This window comes from Phyllobates terribilis, unplaced genomic scaffold (genome assembly GCF_046119375.1).
Source record: "Phyllobates terribilis strain yellow unplaced genomic scaffold, ASM4611937v1 Scaffold_3__8_contigs__length_932513732, whole genome shotgun sequence".
NCBI lineage: Eukaryota > Metazoa > Chordata > Amphibia > Anura > Dendrobatidae > Phyllobates > Phyllobates terribilis.
The window spans coordinates 568,724,804-568,741,621 of NW_027362763.1; the positions used below are offsets into that span (position 1 = coordinate 568,724,804).

At 50.8% G+C, this 16,818-nt stretch overlaps 1 protein-coding gene across 1 annotated transcript in view; it reads left to right on the forward strand.

The window, feature by feature from the left end:
- Nucleotides 1–16,818, forward strand: part of LOC141257186 (scavenger receptor cysteine-rich domain-containing protein DMBT1-like) — a 458,733-nt gene that overhangs the window by 372,318 nt on the left and 69,597 nt on the right. Inside the window, exon 40 of the mRNA XM_073671423.1 lies at nt 9,759–9,779. Within this exon, the coding sequence (XP_073527524.1) occupies nt 9,759–9,779 (21 nt within the window). The remainder of the gene's footprint in view (nt 1–9,758; nt 9,780–16,818) is intronic.

A 16,818-nucleotide genomic window follows, 5' to 3' on the forward strand; every position in this document is an offset into this window, starting at 1 on the left:
GTTCAACTTGTGGAGGAATCTAACATATTCAAATGTTACTGGGATACGTAGATAGAGGGAAATTTCTTCTCCTTTCCTCCTCTGTATTTACCTATTGCTCATTGCATGGACTTCTCTTTCCCTTTTTCTTTATTGTCTTTATTATTTTTTGCATGGATATTTGTTGCCTGTATGTCATGTCTTTTGGTCAAAATTATATGTAATTTTTTTTAGAATTTTTGCAATAATAAAGTATTTTTAACCTTCAAAACTACAGTTTTTCCTCTGTTCTCTTTAGTAGTGTTGAGCCACCCCCGTAATTTTCGGGTTCGGTTCGGTTCGTCGAACACCGGCATGTTCGCCGAACGGTTCGTCGAACAGTTTGTCGAACACCGTTGAACACCGTTAAAACCAATGGCAGGCCATCAAAAACACATAGAAACACATAGAAAACACATAGAAAACACCTTCAAAGGTGTCCAAAAGCTGACAAACTGCTCAGAAGACACAACTAACACATGGAAAAGTGACAAGTACATATAGTCATGCGAAAAGAAAAGATATGGAGGAGTAAAAGGAGGAGGAGACACAGATATAGGCATGTCATGCCCTTCTAAAATAAAGAAAGGCTGGAGTAAAAATCTAAAATCAGCCTACCAACACCCAGACGTCGTGACAAGAAAATTAAAAAAATAAATATCTTTAGGTAGGATGGCGGTTCCTTTCAGAACACTTTCCTTACAAGACGTAGTGGTATCCCCATTGGGAGCCATGCCAAAAACGAAACCCAATACATTCGGACTAATCCACCATTTGTCATATCCAAGGGGCAGGTCAGTAAGCGACAACATCGACGCGAAACCAACTACAGTAGTATATACTGTACCTCCTTTGACAAGGCAATCAGCTGGGTCAAGAAGTTGGGAAGGGGCACCCTAATGGCCAAAACAGACATTGAGGGGGTGTTCCGGTTACTTACTACCTGTGCCTCCAAATAGTGTCCGCCTATTGGGCTGCGTCTGGGAAGGAGCATACTATATAGATCGCTGTTTGCCCATGGGGTGCTCCATATCCTGCTCACTATTTGAGGCGTTTAGTTGCTTCCTCGAATGGGTCATCATGGACGTTTCTAAGGGAGCACATATTATCCATTACCTCGATGACTTCTTATGCCTGGGCCCAAAAGATTCGCCATAGTGTGAATACACACGGTAGTCCACCTGTGATAAGGAACTAAATGGCATGTTCCCACAATGCAAAATCACAGTCAAAATGCATAGTTTTTGCAGAAGTTTTTGAAAATTACTGCAAAAACTACACATTTTTATTGATATTACACAATTGCAATAAAAAAAACAGAAAAAACACATCCGATGAACATACACTTAGTGACCATACTCCAAAATACATTAAGTTACTTTAAATTTACATACAAGACTACAAGATTGTCTATGCTAAGATTTAATAATTTTTAAAGAGGTTGTCCACCTACTGTGGCTACCAAAAGTTTTGCATTTTTTTTAAAAGTTGGATTACTTCTGTCTGGTTGTTTTGATGCCGTTTTCCTGGAGATTTTAGTAAACCGGAAGCAAATGGTTGTCAGCTATATGGATGAAAATTGTGTTTGCATTGTTTTATCCCTTTATGTGTTAGTTTTCAACATTTGCTGGGCCAAATGTTTTGCATATTTTGTCATAGGTAGTTGAATTTTGCCTAAATTATTTTTTTTTTCATGTGTGTGTTTTTAGGTTAAAACATGGCAAAGACAAGGCCAATTGTAACGCCAGATGTGAGGAGGCTTATTATTCTGATAGTGAAGTCAGGCAAAGGTCAAAAAGAGGTAGCTATGGAATTCAATTGCTCTCAGAGTGAAGTGTCAGCTGACAAACCTAGAAGTGGACGACCATGGAAAACTTCCTCCATAGTTGATCACATTAAGAAAAAGTTGGCATCTGATGTCCATAAAAGTGCTGTACAGATTTTGCACAAAATGAATGAAGAATATGGGGTCAAAGTAAATTGCCAAACTATGGTGCGATGCCTAAGAGCAGTAGGGTTGAATGCATGAGTTCCAGTCAAGAAGTCTTTCATCTCTGCAAAGAACAAGAAGGTCCGACTTGGGTTTGCCAAACAACACAGCCAATGGAAAGAGACAGATTGGTCTAAGGTGATGTGGTCGGATGAATCCAAATTCAATCTGTTTGGTAGTGATGGCAAGCACTATACATACCGTCCAATTGGGAAATGTAATGATGTAAGGTACCAAACACCTACAGTGAAACATGGTGGTGGCAATGTCATGGTTTGGGGCTGATTTTTTGCATCTGCCACTGGCACTCTTCATAGAATTTATGGAAATATAAATGCTACCATGTACAAGGATATAATGGAGAATGTATTGCTGCCACATGGTAAAACCAAAGTAGGTGTAACGGGTCTGGGAGGCGGAACCTCTGAGCAACTTATACAAGGGGGCGGTCCTTGTAAGGAAGCGGGTGGCGACCAGGGAAGACAGGCAGGTAGTCACAGCAGGTGACCGGGACAGTCTCTGGGTAAACGGGCAGGAGGTCACAGCAAGGGACCGGGGCAGTCTCTGGGTGAACGGACAGGAGGTCACGGCAAGTGACCGGAACAGTCTTCTGAGTGAACGGGCAGGAGGTCACGGCAAGTGACCGGGGCAGTCTCTGGGTGAACGGGCATAAGGTCACGGCAAGTGACCGGGATAGTCTCTGGGTAAAGGGTAGGTACGACTTGTGACGGCTGAGCCTCCAGGTAGGCTAGCAGGCAGATGGCAGATGTGTGCTCCCAGGTGAGCAGGTGAGAGTCTCTGGATAAGCAGGTGGTCACAGCATGTGACGGCGGAGCCTCCAGGTAGGCTAACAGGCAGGTAGCAGATGAGCGCTCCCAGGTGAGCGGGCAAGAGTCTCTGGACTGGCAGGTGGTCACAGCACGTGACGGCGGAGCCTCCAGGTAGGCTAGCAGACAGGTAGTAGATGAGTGCTCCCAGGTGAGCGGGCAAGAGTCTCTGGACTGGCAGGTGGTCACAGCACGTGACGGCGGAGCCTCCAGGTAGGCTAGCAGACAGGTAGCAGATGAGCGCTCCCAGGTGAGCGGGCAAGAGTCTCTGGACTGGCAGGTGGTCACAGCACGTGACGGCGGAACCTCCAGGTAGGCTAGCAGGCGGGTAGCAGGTGGGCGCTCCCAGGTGAGCGGGCAAGCTGGTCCATAGACAGACTGACAGGTGTCGGAAGGCAGACCGTCGGACCTCAGGCTAGCAAGCAGGTAAGCGGATAACAGGCAGGAATCAGACAGCAATCTGGCAGGAAACTGGCAGGTAACTGGCAGGTAACTGGAAACGGGACCTGAGGGCTGAAGCAGAGTAGTGAACAGTGCAACAACATTGCTCGGGCACCTCCATTTTGGAGGAGGTGCCTTATATATGGTGAAGTCCTCCGGCCATTGGCCAGGGACTCCTTAGGATGGCGCGCGCGGCCCCTTTAAGAGGGGGGGGGCGCGCGCGCACGCGCCCTAAGCACCGTGGCCGGGAAGGAGCGCGCGCTGCCAGCAGAGCGGGAGGAGGACGCCGGGCTCGGAGCGGAGAGGTGAGGGGAACAGCGTCCCTGCCTAGCAGAGGGCAGGGACGCCGACGCTACAGTACCCCCCCCTTTAGGCCCCCCCTTTTTTAGGCCAGACAGAAATTTAGCAAGGATGAGAGGGGCATGGATGTTCTCCCGGGGCTCCCACGTTCTCTCTTCAGGACCAAACCCCTTCCAATCTACTAGAAAAAAGGTCTTTCCTCTTACCCTTTTTGTGGCCAGAATGTTCTCTACCTCAAACTCGTTTTCAGTGGAAACCGGAGCAGGAGGCGTACCTGTAGACTTGGAAAAAGAGTTAAGTACCACGGGTTTGAGGAGAGATACATGGAAGGAGTTAGGGATCCGCAAGTTGCCGGGAGTTTCAATTTATAGGCCACCGGGTTGATCTGACTGATGACCTCCAGAGGACCGATGAACCGAGGCCCTAACTTATAGGAAGGAATCTTGAGCCGGACATACTTGGACGAGAGCCAGACCTTATCCCCTGGACGGAATTGAGGAGGATCCAGATGTTTTTTGTCAGCATGTCTTTTCATACGCTCGGACGACTGAAGGAGTGCAGACCGGGTACTCTCCCACAAGGAGGAAAATTTGTTAACAAGAGATTCCGCAGCCGGATTATCCACCGAGGTGGAGACGGGAAATGGGATCCGAGGATGCTGACCGAAGACTACAAAAAACGGGGATTTGGAGGAAGATTCGCTCTCGTGATTGTTGTAAGAGAATTCGGCCCATGGCAGGAGATCCACCCAGTCAGAATGGTGGGCATTAACGAAGTGCCGGAGGTAACTGGTCAGGATCTGATTGATCCGCTCCACTTGACCATTAGACTGTGGGTGGTAAGCGGAGGAGAAGTCCAGGGTGACGTCTAGCAATTTACAAGTGGCTCTCCAGAAACGTGAGGTGAACTGTACCCCACGATCCGACACGATGTGGAGGGGTAGGCCATGAAGACGGAAGATGTGGCGGATAAAGTCTTTAGCCAGCTCGGGTGCAGACAGGAGGCCTGGCAGGGGAATAAAGTGAGCCATCTTGGAAAAGCGGTCAGCGACCACCCAAATGACCGTACAACCGGCAGAGACGGGGAGATCAGTTATGAAGTCCATAGCAATATGCTGCCAGGGGGCAGAAGGCACAGGAAGCGGAAGGAGGCGACCGGCTGGCAGGTGTCTCGGGACTTTGTTGCAGGCGCAGGACACACAGGCAGAAACAAAGTCTATTACGTCCTTGTGCAGGGTAGGCCACCAGTAGTGCCGGGTAATAAGCTGGAGGGTCTTTTTCTGACCGGCGTGGCCAGCTAGTTTAGACGAATGGCCCCAGTGTAGGATCTTCTCCCGATCAGGTACTGAAACGAACGTCTTACCGGGAGGGAGACGATTTAGACTCACGGGAGCCACTTGCATTACTCTGGCGGGATCGATGATATGTTTGGGTTCTTCCTCGAGATCGGACACCAGAAAGGATCGGGACAAGGCGTCTGCTTTGATGTTTTTGTCAGCCGGGCGAAAATGAAGAACAAAATCAAAGCGAGCAAAAAACAAGGACCACCGGGCTTGGCGCGGGTTAAGTCTCTGGGCATGCTGGAGGTAAGCCAAGTTCTTGTGGTCAGTGTAGATTATTACCGGGTGAAGAGCCCCCTCGAGTAGGTAACGCCACTCCTCCAATGCCAGCTTGATGGCCAATAACTCTCGGTCTCCTATGGAATAGTTGCGCTCAGAAGAGGAGAAGAGTTTGGAGAAGAAACCACAAGTTACCATTCTCCCGGAAGACGATTTTTGGGTAAGTACCGCTCCGGCTCCAGAGGAGGAGGCGTCAACTTCCAGGAAGAACTGCTTGTTGCCGTCCGGGCGATGCAGCACCGGGACGGAAGAGAAGGCCTGTTTTAAGTAAAGAAAGGCCTCCTCTGCTTCGGGCGGCCACTCTCTGGGATTAGTGCCCTTACGGGTGAGCGCGGAAATTGGGGCAGTCCGGGAAGAGAAGTGCGGTATGAAGAGGCGGTAGTAGTTGGCGAAGCCCAGGAACCGCTGAATAGCCTTCAACCCTTCCGGTCGAGGCCATCTCTCGATGGCAGACAGTTTCTCTGGATCCATTCGGAGGCCGGTCTGAGAAATAATGTAGCCCAAAAACGGAAGCGAGGTCTGCTCAAAGAGGCACTTCTCATATTTAGTGAAGAGGTGATTCTGCCTGAGCCTGAGCAGGACCTGACGAACATCCCTCCGGTGAGTCTGGAGATCCGGAGAGAAGACCAAGATGTCGTCCAGGTACACCACTACGCAGGAGTAGAGAAGGTCCCGGAAGATGTCATTGACCAACTCTTGAAAGACGGCAGGAGCATTACAGAGACCAAAGGGCATTACCAGATATTCATAGTGGCCGTCCCGGGTGTTGAATGCAGTCTTCCATTCATCCCCCTGACGGATACGGACCAGGTTGTACGCCCCATGGAGGTCCAGTTTGGTGAAGATTCTAGCCCCCCTCAGACGATCAAATAACTCCGGAATGAGCGGAAGGGGGTACTTATTCTTCACTGTGATCTGGTTAAGGCCTCTATAGTCTATACAGGGACGGAGAGAGCCGTCCTTCTTTTTAACGAAAAAGAAGCCTGCTCCCGCTGGGGAGGTAGATTTCCGGATGAATCCCCGGGCCAGATTCTCCTCAATATATTCGGACATCGACCGGGTCTCAGCAGCGGACAATGGGTAAATACGCCCACGGGGAGGCGTAGTACTGGGTAACAGGTCGATAGGACAGTCGTATGGTCTATGAGGGGGTAATGTCTCTGCCTCCTTTTTATTAAAGACATCAGCAAATGACCAATAAGGAATCGGAAGTCCAGGTAGATTAGTTGGGGTAGGAGAAGGACGGACGGGAGGAACGGGAACCAAACAAGTCTTATGGCAGTCCTGTCCCCAACGAAGGACGTCTCCGGTCTTCCAGTCAAGCACGGGTGCATGTCTCTGGAGCCAAGGTAGGCCTAGTAAGAGGGCGTGAGAGAGTCCAGGCAGAACATGAAAAGAGATGCTCTCAGAATGCAGCATTCCCACCTGCAGAGTAATGGATTCGGTGATGAGTTGGATGGGACGTGGTAAGAGGCCCCCATCCACGGCAGCGACAGATAAGGGTACAGCCAGAGGTTTGGTGGGAATGCGGTGTTTTTCTACCAGGGACTGTGAAATAAGATTCCCGGCTGCTCCAGAGTCAAGTTGGGCTAGTTCGAAAAAACGGTTCTCCCCGCAGATAATTGAGACTGACAGCAGCAGAGATGGAGAGGATTTATTCTTGTCTAGGTCGACCTCTCTGAGCGAACCTAGACACAGGCGTTTCCCGACCTCTCCGGGCAGGTACGGATCCGGTGCTCCTTGCTGCCACAGTAGAGGCAGCTCCCATCGGCACGGCGTAAGTCCTGACGGGTTTTGACCATCTTGGTCTGGTCGACCTGCATAGGCTCAGGAGAGTGTACCTGGGGAAAAACGGAGGGAGTGACGGGTTTCTGGAAGGTAGGAGCTAGACGTGGAAACCTCCTCTCACGGGTGACCTCTTTGGCACGCTCCTGGAACCGTAGGTCAATCCGGGTGGCAAGAGTTATTAAGTCATCGAGAGTGGTAGGAATGTCCCGACCGGCGAGTTCATCTTTAATACGGCCGGACAGACCCTCCCAGAAGACAGACACCAGAGCGTCGTTATCCCAGGCCAGCTCCGAGGCAAGGGTACGGAACTGTATGGCATATTGGCCCACGGTGAGACTTCCCTGACGGAGGCGTAGCAGAGACAATGCGGATGAGGTCTTCCGTCCGGGTTCGTCGAAGACTTTCCGGAAAGCCGTGAGAAAGGCAGGCAAGTCGGACACCAGGGGGTCTCCTCTCTACCATAAAGGATTTAGCCAAGCCAGTGACTCCCCCGTGAGATGGGACATGATGAAGGCTACTTTGGCCCGGTCGGAGTTAAACTGGTGGGACAGGAGTTCAAAGTGCAGGGTGCACTGGTTTATGAAGCCCCGAGCCAGAGCGGAGTCGCCTCCGAAGCGAGGAGGTGCAGAAAGCCGGGGTCCGGAGCAGGATACCATGGTATTGGTGGGCAGCGGAGCTGCCGGGTTGCGAGTCAAGACACTAGCAGTGGTTGCTGGTGGAGCAGTCAGAGTGTCCAGGCGAGAATTGACATCCCGCAGGTGACTCAGGATGGACTCCTGTTGGGACCTCTGACGGGACAGTTCATGACAAAGGTCCGAAAGCGAGGGAGCTTGGGTGCCACCGGGTTCCATGGCCCAAGCAAACTGTAACGGGTCTGGGAGGCGGAACCTCTGAGCAACTTATACAAGGGGGCGGTCCTTGTAAGGAAGCGGGTGGCGACCAGGGAAGACAGGCAGGTAGTCACAGCAGGTGACCGGGACAGTCTCTGGGTAAACGGGCAGGAGGTCACAGCAAGTGACCGGGGCAGTCTCTGGGTGAACGGGCAGGAGGTCACGGCAAGTGACCGGGACAGTCTTCTGGGTGAACGGGCAGGAGGTCACGGCAAGTGACCAGGGCAGTCTCTGGGTGAACGGGCAGAAGGTCACGGCAAGTGACCGGGACAGTCTCTGGGTAAAGGGTAGGTATGACCTGTGACGGCTGAGCCTCCAGGTAGGCTAGCAGGCAGATGGCAGATGTGTGCTCCCAGGTGAGCAGGCGTGAGTCTCTGGATAAGCAGGTGGTCACAGCATGTGACGGCGGAGCCTCCAGGTAGGCTAACAGGCAGGTAGCAGATGAGCGCTCCCAGGTGAGCGGGCAAGAGTCTCTGGACTGGCAGGTGGTCACAGCACGTGACGGCGGAGCCTCCAGGTAGGCTAGCAGACAGGTAACAGATGAGCGCTCCCAGGTGAGCGGGCAAGAGTCTCTGGACTGGCAGGTGGTCACAGCACGTGACGGCGGAACCTCCAGGTAGGCTAGCAGGCGGGTAGCAGGTGGGCGCTTCCAGGTGAGCGGGCAAGCTGGTCCATAGACAGACTGACAGGTGTCGGAAGGCAGACCGTCGGACCTCAGGCTAGCAGGCAGGTAAGCGGATAACAGGCAGTAATCAGACAGCAATCTGGCAGGAAACTGGCAGGTAACTGGCAGGTAACTGGAAACGGGACCTGAGGGCTGAAGCAGAGTAGTGAACAGTGCAACAACATTGCTCGGGGACCTCCATTTTGGAGGAGGTGCCTTATATATGGTGAAGTCCTCCGGCCATTGGCCGGGGACTCCTTAGGACGGCGCGCGCGGCCCCTTTAAGAGCGGGAGGAGGACGCCGGGCTCGGAGCGGAGAAGTGAGGGGAACAGCGTCCCTGCCTAGCAGAGGGCAAGGACGCCGACGCTATAGTAGGCATGGGATGGAAATTCCAGCAAGACAATGATCCTAAATACACATCCAATTTAGTAAAAAATTGGTTAGCAAAGAAAAATATTCGCCTGTTGCAATGGCCAAGCCAATCACCTGATTTAAACCCTATAGAGCTCCTTTGGGGTGAGCTAGGGAGATGAGTTGGGTCCCGTACCCATAGCAATGAAGATGAATTCTTTGCAGATTTGCAAATGGAATAAAGCAAAATCCCTCAAGATGTCTTGAATACTCTAGTGGCTTTAATGTCTTGTCGGTGTGGTGCAGTAATTAAAGCAAGAGGTTTTGCTCCAAAATACTAGGTTATGGCATTGTAAACAATGAATTACTCTCTATGTTGTGATCAATAAATAGTATATGCAAAACTTTTGACAGTCAGTTTTCTTTAATTAAATGACCATAACTATTTTCAAAAGCATTTTGGTTAAAATTAAGGTCTGGCATGATGACAACTTCATAAACTTTCAATTCATCACCAGGGAAATGGCATCACGACAACCCGACAGAAGTAATCACACTTTTAAAAAATATGCAAAACTCTTGGTCGCCACTGTATGTTTCTTCATTTAATAGATTATATTGAGAAGCAGCTAAGACTCTAGTTGGCATATGACAAGAACTATGCAAATCGCATGCTTTTGATCTAATGAGTGGAAAAATGCTTTAATGTTGGCCAGGATAGTGAGAACTTAGTAGTACAAGTTTAAGAAGTTTTGCATTCTTAGCCAGATGATGAGTTAAACAGGTGAAGAAACATAGGCAGAAGAAATATGAGTTTGAGTTAACCTTTCAAGAATTATTTTCTAACTGAGCATTTTTTTATTTCTGCAGTTGAATCTACCACTACTCCAGGTAACAAGAGCTATCTTTCTTTTATGACTCTATGAAATTGAATTGTTTTTACAGTAGATAAAATAAGTTGGTGAATAAAAATATTATAATATGTTGGTAAAATATTGTGATATACTAATTGATTTAGATTTACAAACATGACTGCAGGAGATCTTTAAGTGACAATGTCTAGGCTAATCCTAATTGGTCTTATTGTAGCTAAGTCTCATTTTTGGTAAGCTCTTTTTGTTTTCCAGAAGGTTAAATAAGTATAAAGACAAATGTTAATAGAAGATGATGAATTTGAGGAATTAGATTTTAAATAATTTCCATTATCAATTGTCTTTTTTTTTAATTTTGCAAGTCCTACTGCAACTTTTCCAGGTAACATAACTCAAATTGTTCAAGTCTAAAGTTTAAAATTATAAACTAGAATAAACGTCTAAGCAGTAATCTGTAATTTGGTTGGCAGGGGTATACTGCCCATAGTGGCAGATATCAATGAATAGAGTGGTGTTTCATGGAGCCAAAGGCTTCATGACCCACCATCCAGCATGTGCCTGTGAGTCTGAAACTCTGTGCACTGCATGCATGATGACTTCATTACATCGCCCCTGCAGTACAGAGCCTAATTATTCACACTGCACAAACCAGAGCAGCACGCCAGGGGAGACAGGATGAAATGAGTACTGCTTATATAATTATTAAATTATTATTTAATGTCAGTTGCTGTGAGGACCCTCATATTGAGTTGGGGACATCATACTGAGTGGAGGTGGGCTGTGGGGGACATCATAATGAGTGGGGGGTGAGCTGAGGGGTACATCATAGTGAGTGGTGGATATGGAGATATCTTACTGAGGGCCATAATACTGGGCTGGGTGCTGTGGGGTCATCATATTGAGTGGGGGTTATTGGGCCAATATACTGAGTGTGTAATGGAATTGGGAGCCATCGTATTGAGTAGTGGGCTGGCTGTGGTGGCCTTCCTAATGAATGAGGGGGTGTGGGAACATCATAATGAGGAGCAATCTTACTGTGTAGTTGGCTGTGGGGACCATGATACTGTGTGGGCTGTGGGGGAAATCATAGTGAGTGGGAGGTGAGATGTGGGGGATATCTTGCTGAGTGGGGTGCTGTGGGCCATTCATTATACTAAGTGAAGGAATGGCATTGGGGGCCAGCATATTGAGTAAAAGGCTGGCTGTGGTGCCCATCCTACTGGGTGAGGGGGGGTGGTAGCATCATACTGAGGGGCAATTATACTCTGTAGTTGGCTGTGGGGACCATGATACTGTGTGAGTTTGGGGGCTGAGGGGAATCATATTGAGAAAGGTGATCATACTGGGTGGGCTATCATACTGAGTGATGGCTGTGGAACATCATAGTGAGGGGCCATTTTACTGTGTGGGGGTGGGGCTAATAATAGTGTGTGGGGTATCATACTGACTGATGGCTTTGGGCACATCATACTGAGTGGGGGCCTTCATACTGACAGATATGAGGTTATTATACTCTGTGCATGTGAGGGCATTTATGAGAGCAATAAACTCTATAATGACGATAAAAGGGGTTTTGTGGGTGAGACCTCCAAGTGACTTCAATGTACTCAAGTATTTTACAGTAGGTTCTTTGACTTTTATAAAACAGTCCAAAATAAAAAATTCTATTCAAGAGTTGTAAACAGACATTTTTTATTTTTCTGGTGGTTAGATGATAACTTCAGATTGTGGTGCAACCCCTTTACCTAAACTTTTATAGCAAATATTTCGACTCGGCGCCCGGGCCTTGCTCTTGCCTGATCTTGGGGGATGTCGCGGTGGCCAGCTCCCGGGCCTGTACCCTGGGGTCACTCTTAAAAGGAAAAGGGGGAAGTTATATGGGATAGGGGAATGTTCGTGACGCCACCTGTGGTGTACGGTGAAGATCACCAGCGCTGCGACAGTCCTCTGAGGCCGGTGTTCAGGCAGCTTAGTTGGTGCAGCTCCCCACAGGTGGAGCGGGGCCTCAGGGTAGTGTAGAGAGGGTGTAAAATAGAGCGTTGGCGGGTGCAGAGGAGACAGAGGCAGTAGTTAAAGTCATCCAAGTCTTTATTCACTGTTGTGTTTACTCAGCTCAGAGCTTCTCTCTGCTGTCACACAGCGAGTTTCAGCCGCCAGGGTGGGGTTCAGCACTCTCCGGGTACTTCAGGAGCGCTTGACAGGACCCCCGCTCTAGTGTGTTCCTCTCCTGTTGAACTTCTCCCGCCTTGTGTCCCCCACTGAGTCCCGTACAGGTACTGTGATGTCCCTTGTGGGCAACGTGTAGTTCCCGGACTGACTGGGTGCCCTTCTTGGTGATTTGTGGTGAGAACGTGGCGTAAGGCCGGGTCCCTCTGTATAAACTCAGATTAGGGCATACAGGTGGCGAATCTGCTCCGTCCGTATCCCCCAGGGATCCACATAAGCCTCCGGACTTTTAGACAGAGACGTCAAGTGCAAAGTCAGATAATTTGGGACCGGTACCCCCTCTTGCGGCAGGGTCTCTCTCCCAGGGCCAGAAATAAGGTATGCAGGTGGCGACTCCACTCCGTCCGCACCCCCTGAGATCCTTTCGCCTGTGGAGCCTATCTCCTCTGCTCCCCTCCTGGGCCTTCTTGTTTGGACCTTGACCGGGGACAGAGCCAGTTATAACTCTGCCCCGACCCCCCGTCTCGAGGCCTGAGACCGGGAACCGTGGACCCTCAGCCGGCTGCAGCTTTGTGCTGACTTGCCGTCCAAAAGACCCACGACCAAAGACCTTGTTATTAAGATGGCCTCCAGTTATATAGAATTCTAATTAAGTGCTTAAGTAAATGCTTCCTCCACCCTCACTCACTACGTGGTTCCCCCTAACTTTGGTTCCCCCCAACTCCTCCATTCAGGCCCAGGGCAGCACTATGGTGCTTTAGGCCACCTTGAGAACTGGAGTGGTATAGTCTTGAGTGTGTGGTTGGGGTCCTGTGTAGTACTCCATCCTTACCTGGGAGAGGAGATACCACACCTCATTCTGAGGTGCAGTACCCCTGTGGCGACTGAACCCTCAGGGGCGCCACATTCTCCCCTGGTGAAACACAGCACGTCCGCGGGCTGCAATAGAGCAAAGACATGGTATATTTCAGACATTCAAAAATTTTAATTCTTTTTTTTCTTTAAACAATAACAATCTTCCCTTTATGGGAGGCACTTTTCTTACCCATTACAGGTTATACGTGATAAATATAAAGGCATTGTATATATAGAAAACAGTAGAAAATATTGTATAAGTGCAAGTTCAGCAGCATGAGGGACCTGTCCAAAGCAAACCCTCAACGTAGGCCCTGGGGTGGCTGCAGGGCATGGTGATCCCGAGTTGGACCTCCACTTGTGCCACATCAGACAGGTTTTTGTTCTGAGGTCTGATGTTGTGCGTATAAAACCAATAGGGGGCACCTTAATAGGTGCAAACTATATACAATTAAGTTTGTTGACTGCTCACTGACCGCAGGAACAATATCTTAGTAAAACATGAGCAATAACTGGAAGGTATGGAAGTTCAGCATCCGGTGCCGCACTAGTGAAGGTATCCCCACCGGGGGTACGGCTCGTGCTTGCCTACGGATCCTGACCGGTCACCCGTGGCAGGGCGCAGGGGGGCGTCTTCCTTAAACACCCGGTGCACTTCTAGGGTGTACCACCCACGTACTCCGTGGTGGCGGGTGTATGAGACCAAGTCTCCAGGGTAGAGATTGCTGTCGGGGTGGCCTTGCTCCAAGTGGGGCTCAACGTCCCGCCGGTTAACAAAAACGTCATGCTTGAACTGGGGGCTGCGGATGAAGCCCCATCCCGCTTCCTGGTGAAACCAGACGATAAGTCCTTCCTCCCGGTGGCTGGGACGGGAGGCCTCCGCCAGCCTGGCTTGGGCCTTGGCGGCTTTTGACCGCACCTCCAGCTGTTCACAGCGGACCCTCCGGGCGCGTCATTCCCTCTCTAGCTGGAGGAGCTCACATTCACAAAACTCCTCCTGCTTTCGAGCCTCAGCTTGGGTCTCCCGGGGAAACCCCATTAGATCCCCCCTCTGGTTGTCCCATCTAAACTTCTCCCCTCTTGGGCAAGCAAACGGGGGTGCTGGCAACGGCATTAACGGGGGCCGCTGTTGGTCGTCCACTTTCGCGGACCAGTCCGGGTTCGGGTGCATGTACACCCAGGCGAGGGCAGGTGCTGGCGGTACCGGGAGCGTGAGGGGTAGCAGGCCTCCGGAGACTGTGGCGGCTTGGGCCTCAGGTTCCGGGGCCAGTAACTGCTCCCAAACGGTGGCGCCCAGGGATGGAGGCGACGGTAAGAGGTCCAGGAGCAGGTCGGCACACTCAGCGCCCGGGACATGGTTTCACTCTTACCCACTCCAGGGCTGCACGCAGCCTTCTGGTTTTCCTCCTTTTTCGCCTGGGCTGGGGCATCGCTGGTGGGGCGCTACTTATCTTGGCGTCGGGCCGCAAGCTTCCCCAGCAGGTCCTCTCTCCACTCCGTGACCGCTTTCCGTTGGGCCTCCTCAACTCGACGGGTCAGGTCCTGCGTCTCGCCGCGGAGGAACTCGGCCTCCTCACAGTGAATGCTGTATCCCTCCAGGGTGAGAGAGGTGGCTGCTGGTGGGCCAGCGATGGAGGGCACATCCTGTTCTCCTTCCATCGCGGCTGCCAGGTGTGGTCTGTCTAGACTTGCCCAGACCACACATTGTCTCCCTCTCTTTCTCCTCCTCTTTCAGGGGCGGTTCAGTGGCTGCTCATAGACGGTCACTCCTTGGGACGTCGTATCCGTCTTGACGGACACAACTATGCGGCCAGTCTCTTATATAAGGGGCGGTCTGAGCTTTTGGCGCCATTGGGGAACCTGGCCCACGATGGGAGGTCTTAAGTTGTTGTCTTCCCTGCACATAATGGCGCACGTTCTTCTTGGGCGGGCGCCACATTGAATGTGGAAATACAGTCTTTAGGAAAGGCTCCCATACCCGGTGGCAATGGGTATAGATTTCTGTCATTGCCGCAGGCACGAAATTCTGTTCGTGAAGCCAGGAAGACATGACGCGCCCAGGGGATGGGGAAAACGACTCGGCGCCCGGGCCTTGTTGTTGCCTGATCTGGGGGGATGTCGTGGTGGCCGGCTCCCGGGCCCGTACCCTGGGGTCACTCTTAAAAGGAAAAGGGGGAAGTTATATGGGATAGGGAAATGTTCGTGACGCCACCTGTGGTGTCTGGTGGAGATCACCAGCGCTGCGACAATCCTCTGAGGCCAGTGTTCAGGCACTTTAGTTGGTGCGGCTCCCAACAGGTGGAGCGGGGCCTCAGGGTAGTGTAGAGAGGGTGTAGAAAAGAGCGTTGGCGGGTGCAGAGCCGCGGAGGAAAGAACAGACAGAGTCAGTAGTTGAAGTCATCCAAGTCTTTACTAACTGTGGTGTTTACTCAGCTCAGAGCTTCTCTCTGCTGTCACACGGCGAGCTGCAGCTGCCAGGGTGGGGTTCAGCACTCTCCGGGTAGTTCAGGAGTGCTTGACAGGACCCCCGCTCTAGTGTGTTCCTCTCCTGTTGAACTTCTCCCGCCTTGTGCCCCCCACTGAGTCCCGTACGAGTACTGCGATGTCCCTTGTGGGCAACGTGTAGTTCCCGGACCGACTGGGTGCCCTTCTTGGTGACTTGTGGTGAGAATGTGGCGTAAGGCCGGGTCCCTCTGGATAAACTCAGATTAGGGCATACAGGTGGTGAATCTGCTCCGTCCGTATCCCCCTGGGATCCACATAAGCCTCCGGACTTTTCTGACAGAGACGTGAAGTGCAAAGTCAGATAATCGGGGACCGGTACCCCTCTTGCGGCAGGGTCTCTCTGGCAGGGCCAGAAATAAGGTATGCTGGTGGCGACTCCGCTCCGTCCGCACCCCCTGAGATCCTTTCACCTGTGGAGCCTCCTCTGCTCCCCTCCTGGGCCTTCTTGCTTGGACCCTGACCGGGGACAGAGCCAGTTATAACTCTGCCCCGACCCCCCCGTCTCGAGGCCTGAGACCGGGAACCGTGGACCCTCAGCCGGCTGCAGCTTTGTGCTGACTTGCTGTCCCAAAAGACCTACGACCAAAGACCTTGTTATTAAGATGGCCTCCAGTTATATAGAATTCTAATTAAGTGCTTAAGTAAATGCTTCCTCCACCCTCACTCACTACGTGGTTCCCCCTAACTTTGGTTCCCCTCAACTCCTTCATTCAGGCCCGGGGCAGCCCCCTTCAGAACTGGAGTGGTGTAGTGTTGAGTGTGTGGCTGGGGTCCTGTGTAGTAATCCATCCTTACCTGGGAGAGGAGATACCACACCTCATTCTGAGGTGCAGTACCCCTGTGGCGACTGAACCCTCAGGGGCGCCACATGTGCAGCAGCAGCAAGCCATAAGTTAGTGTTTATATAGTAAGTCACAAGATCTGGAATACGAAATTGCAGAAATAATCTATCAACAACCATTTTTCTTTTGCTACTGGGAGGAAAAGAAATAAAGAGAAATGTATAGACTACAGATGCATCTTAGCAACCTGCTGATATGACATATGTTACTATCTGTGGAATCTTTTGGCTTCTTCAAGTTTAGTGCTAACTGCAGTGAGGTATGAAGTGTTCATCAGGGATCCTTCATGGATACTTTACCTAACTAGTTGAATCTCCACATCGCGGCCCACAAAGTACTTACTAGATAGAGAACAATTGAATATTGCAGTACCAGGGGTGTAACTAGGGGGGTGGGGAATCAGGTGGATCGTTTGCCCTGGGCGCAGACAGCGGGAGAGCGCATCGGGCCACCTAATACATTAGTCCACTATGTTTCCCATTCAGAATTTTTCCACCCCGGGGAGTGTGATTTGGTCGTTCTCCAAGCTGAACATTGGACAGTTGGCTCAGAGAACATGTCTCCCAGTACTCAATTGTGCTTGCATCTATCAGGAGTAAGTACAATTGAAGCTCTGACTGCCAGCACTTCCAGGGTCAAGGTAATAGCAGCATGCCCAGGTAACCTGATCATGCTGTTATATTGTGGGGG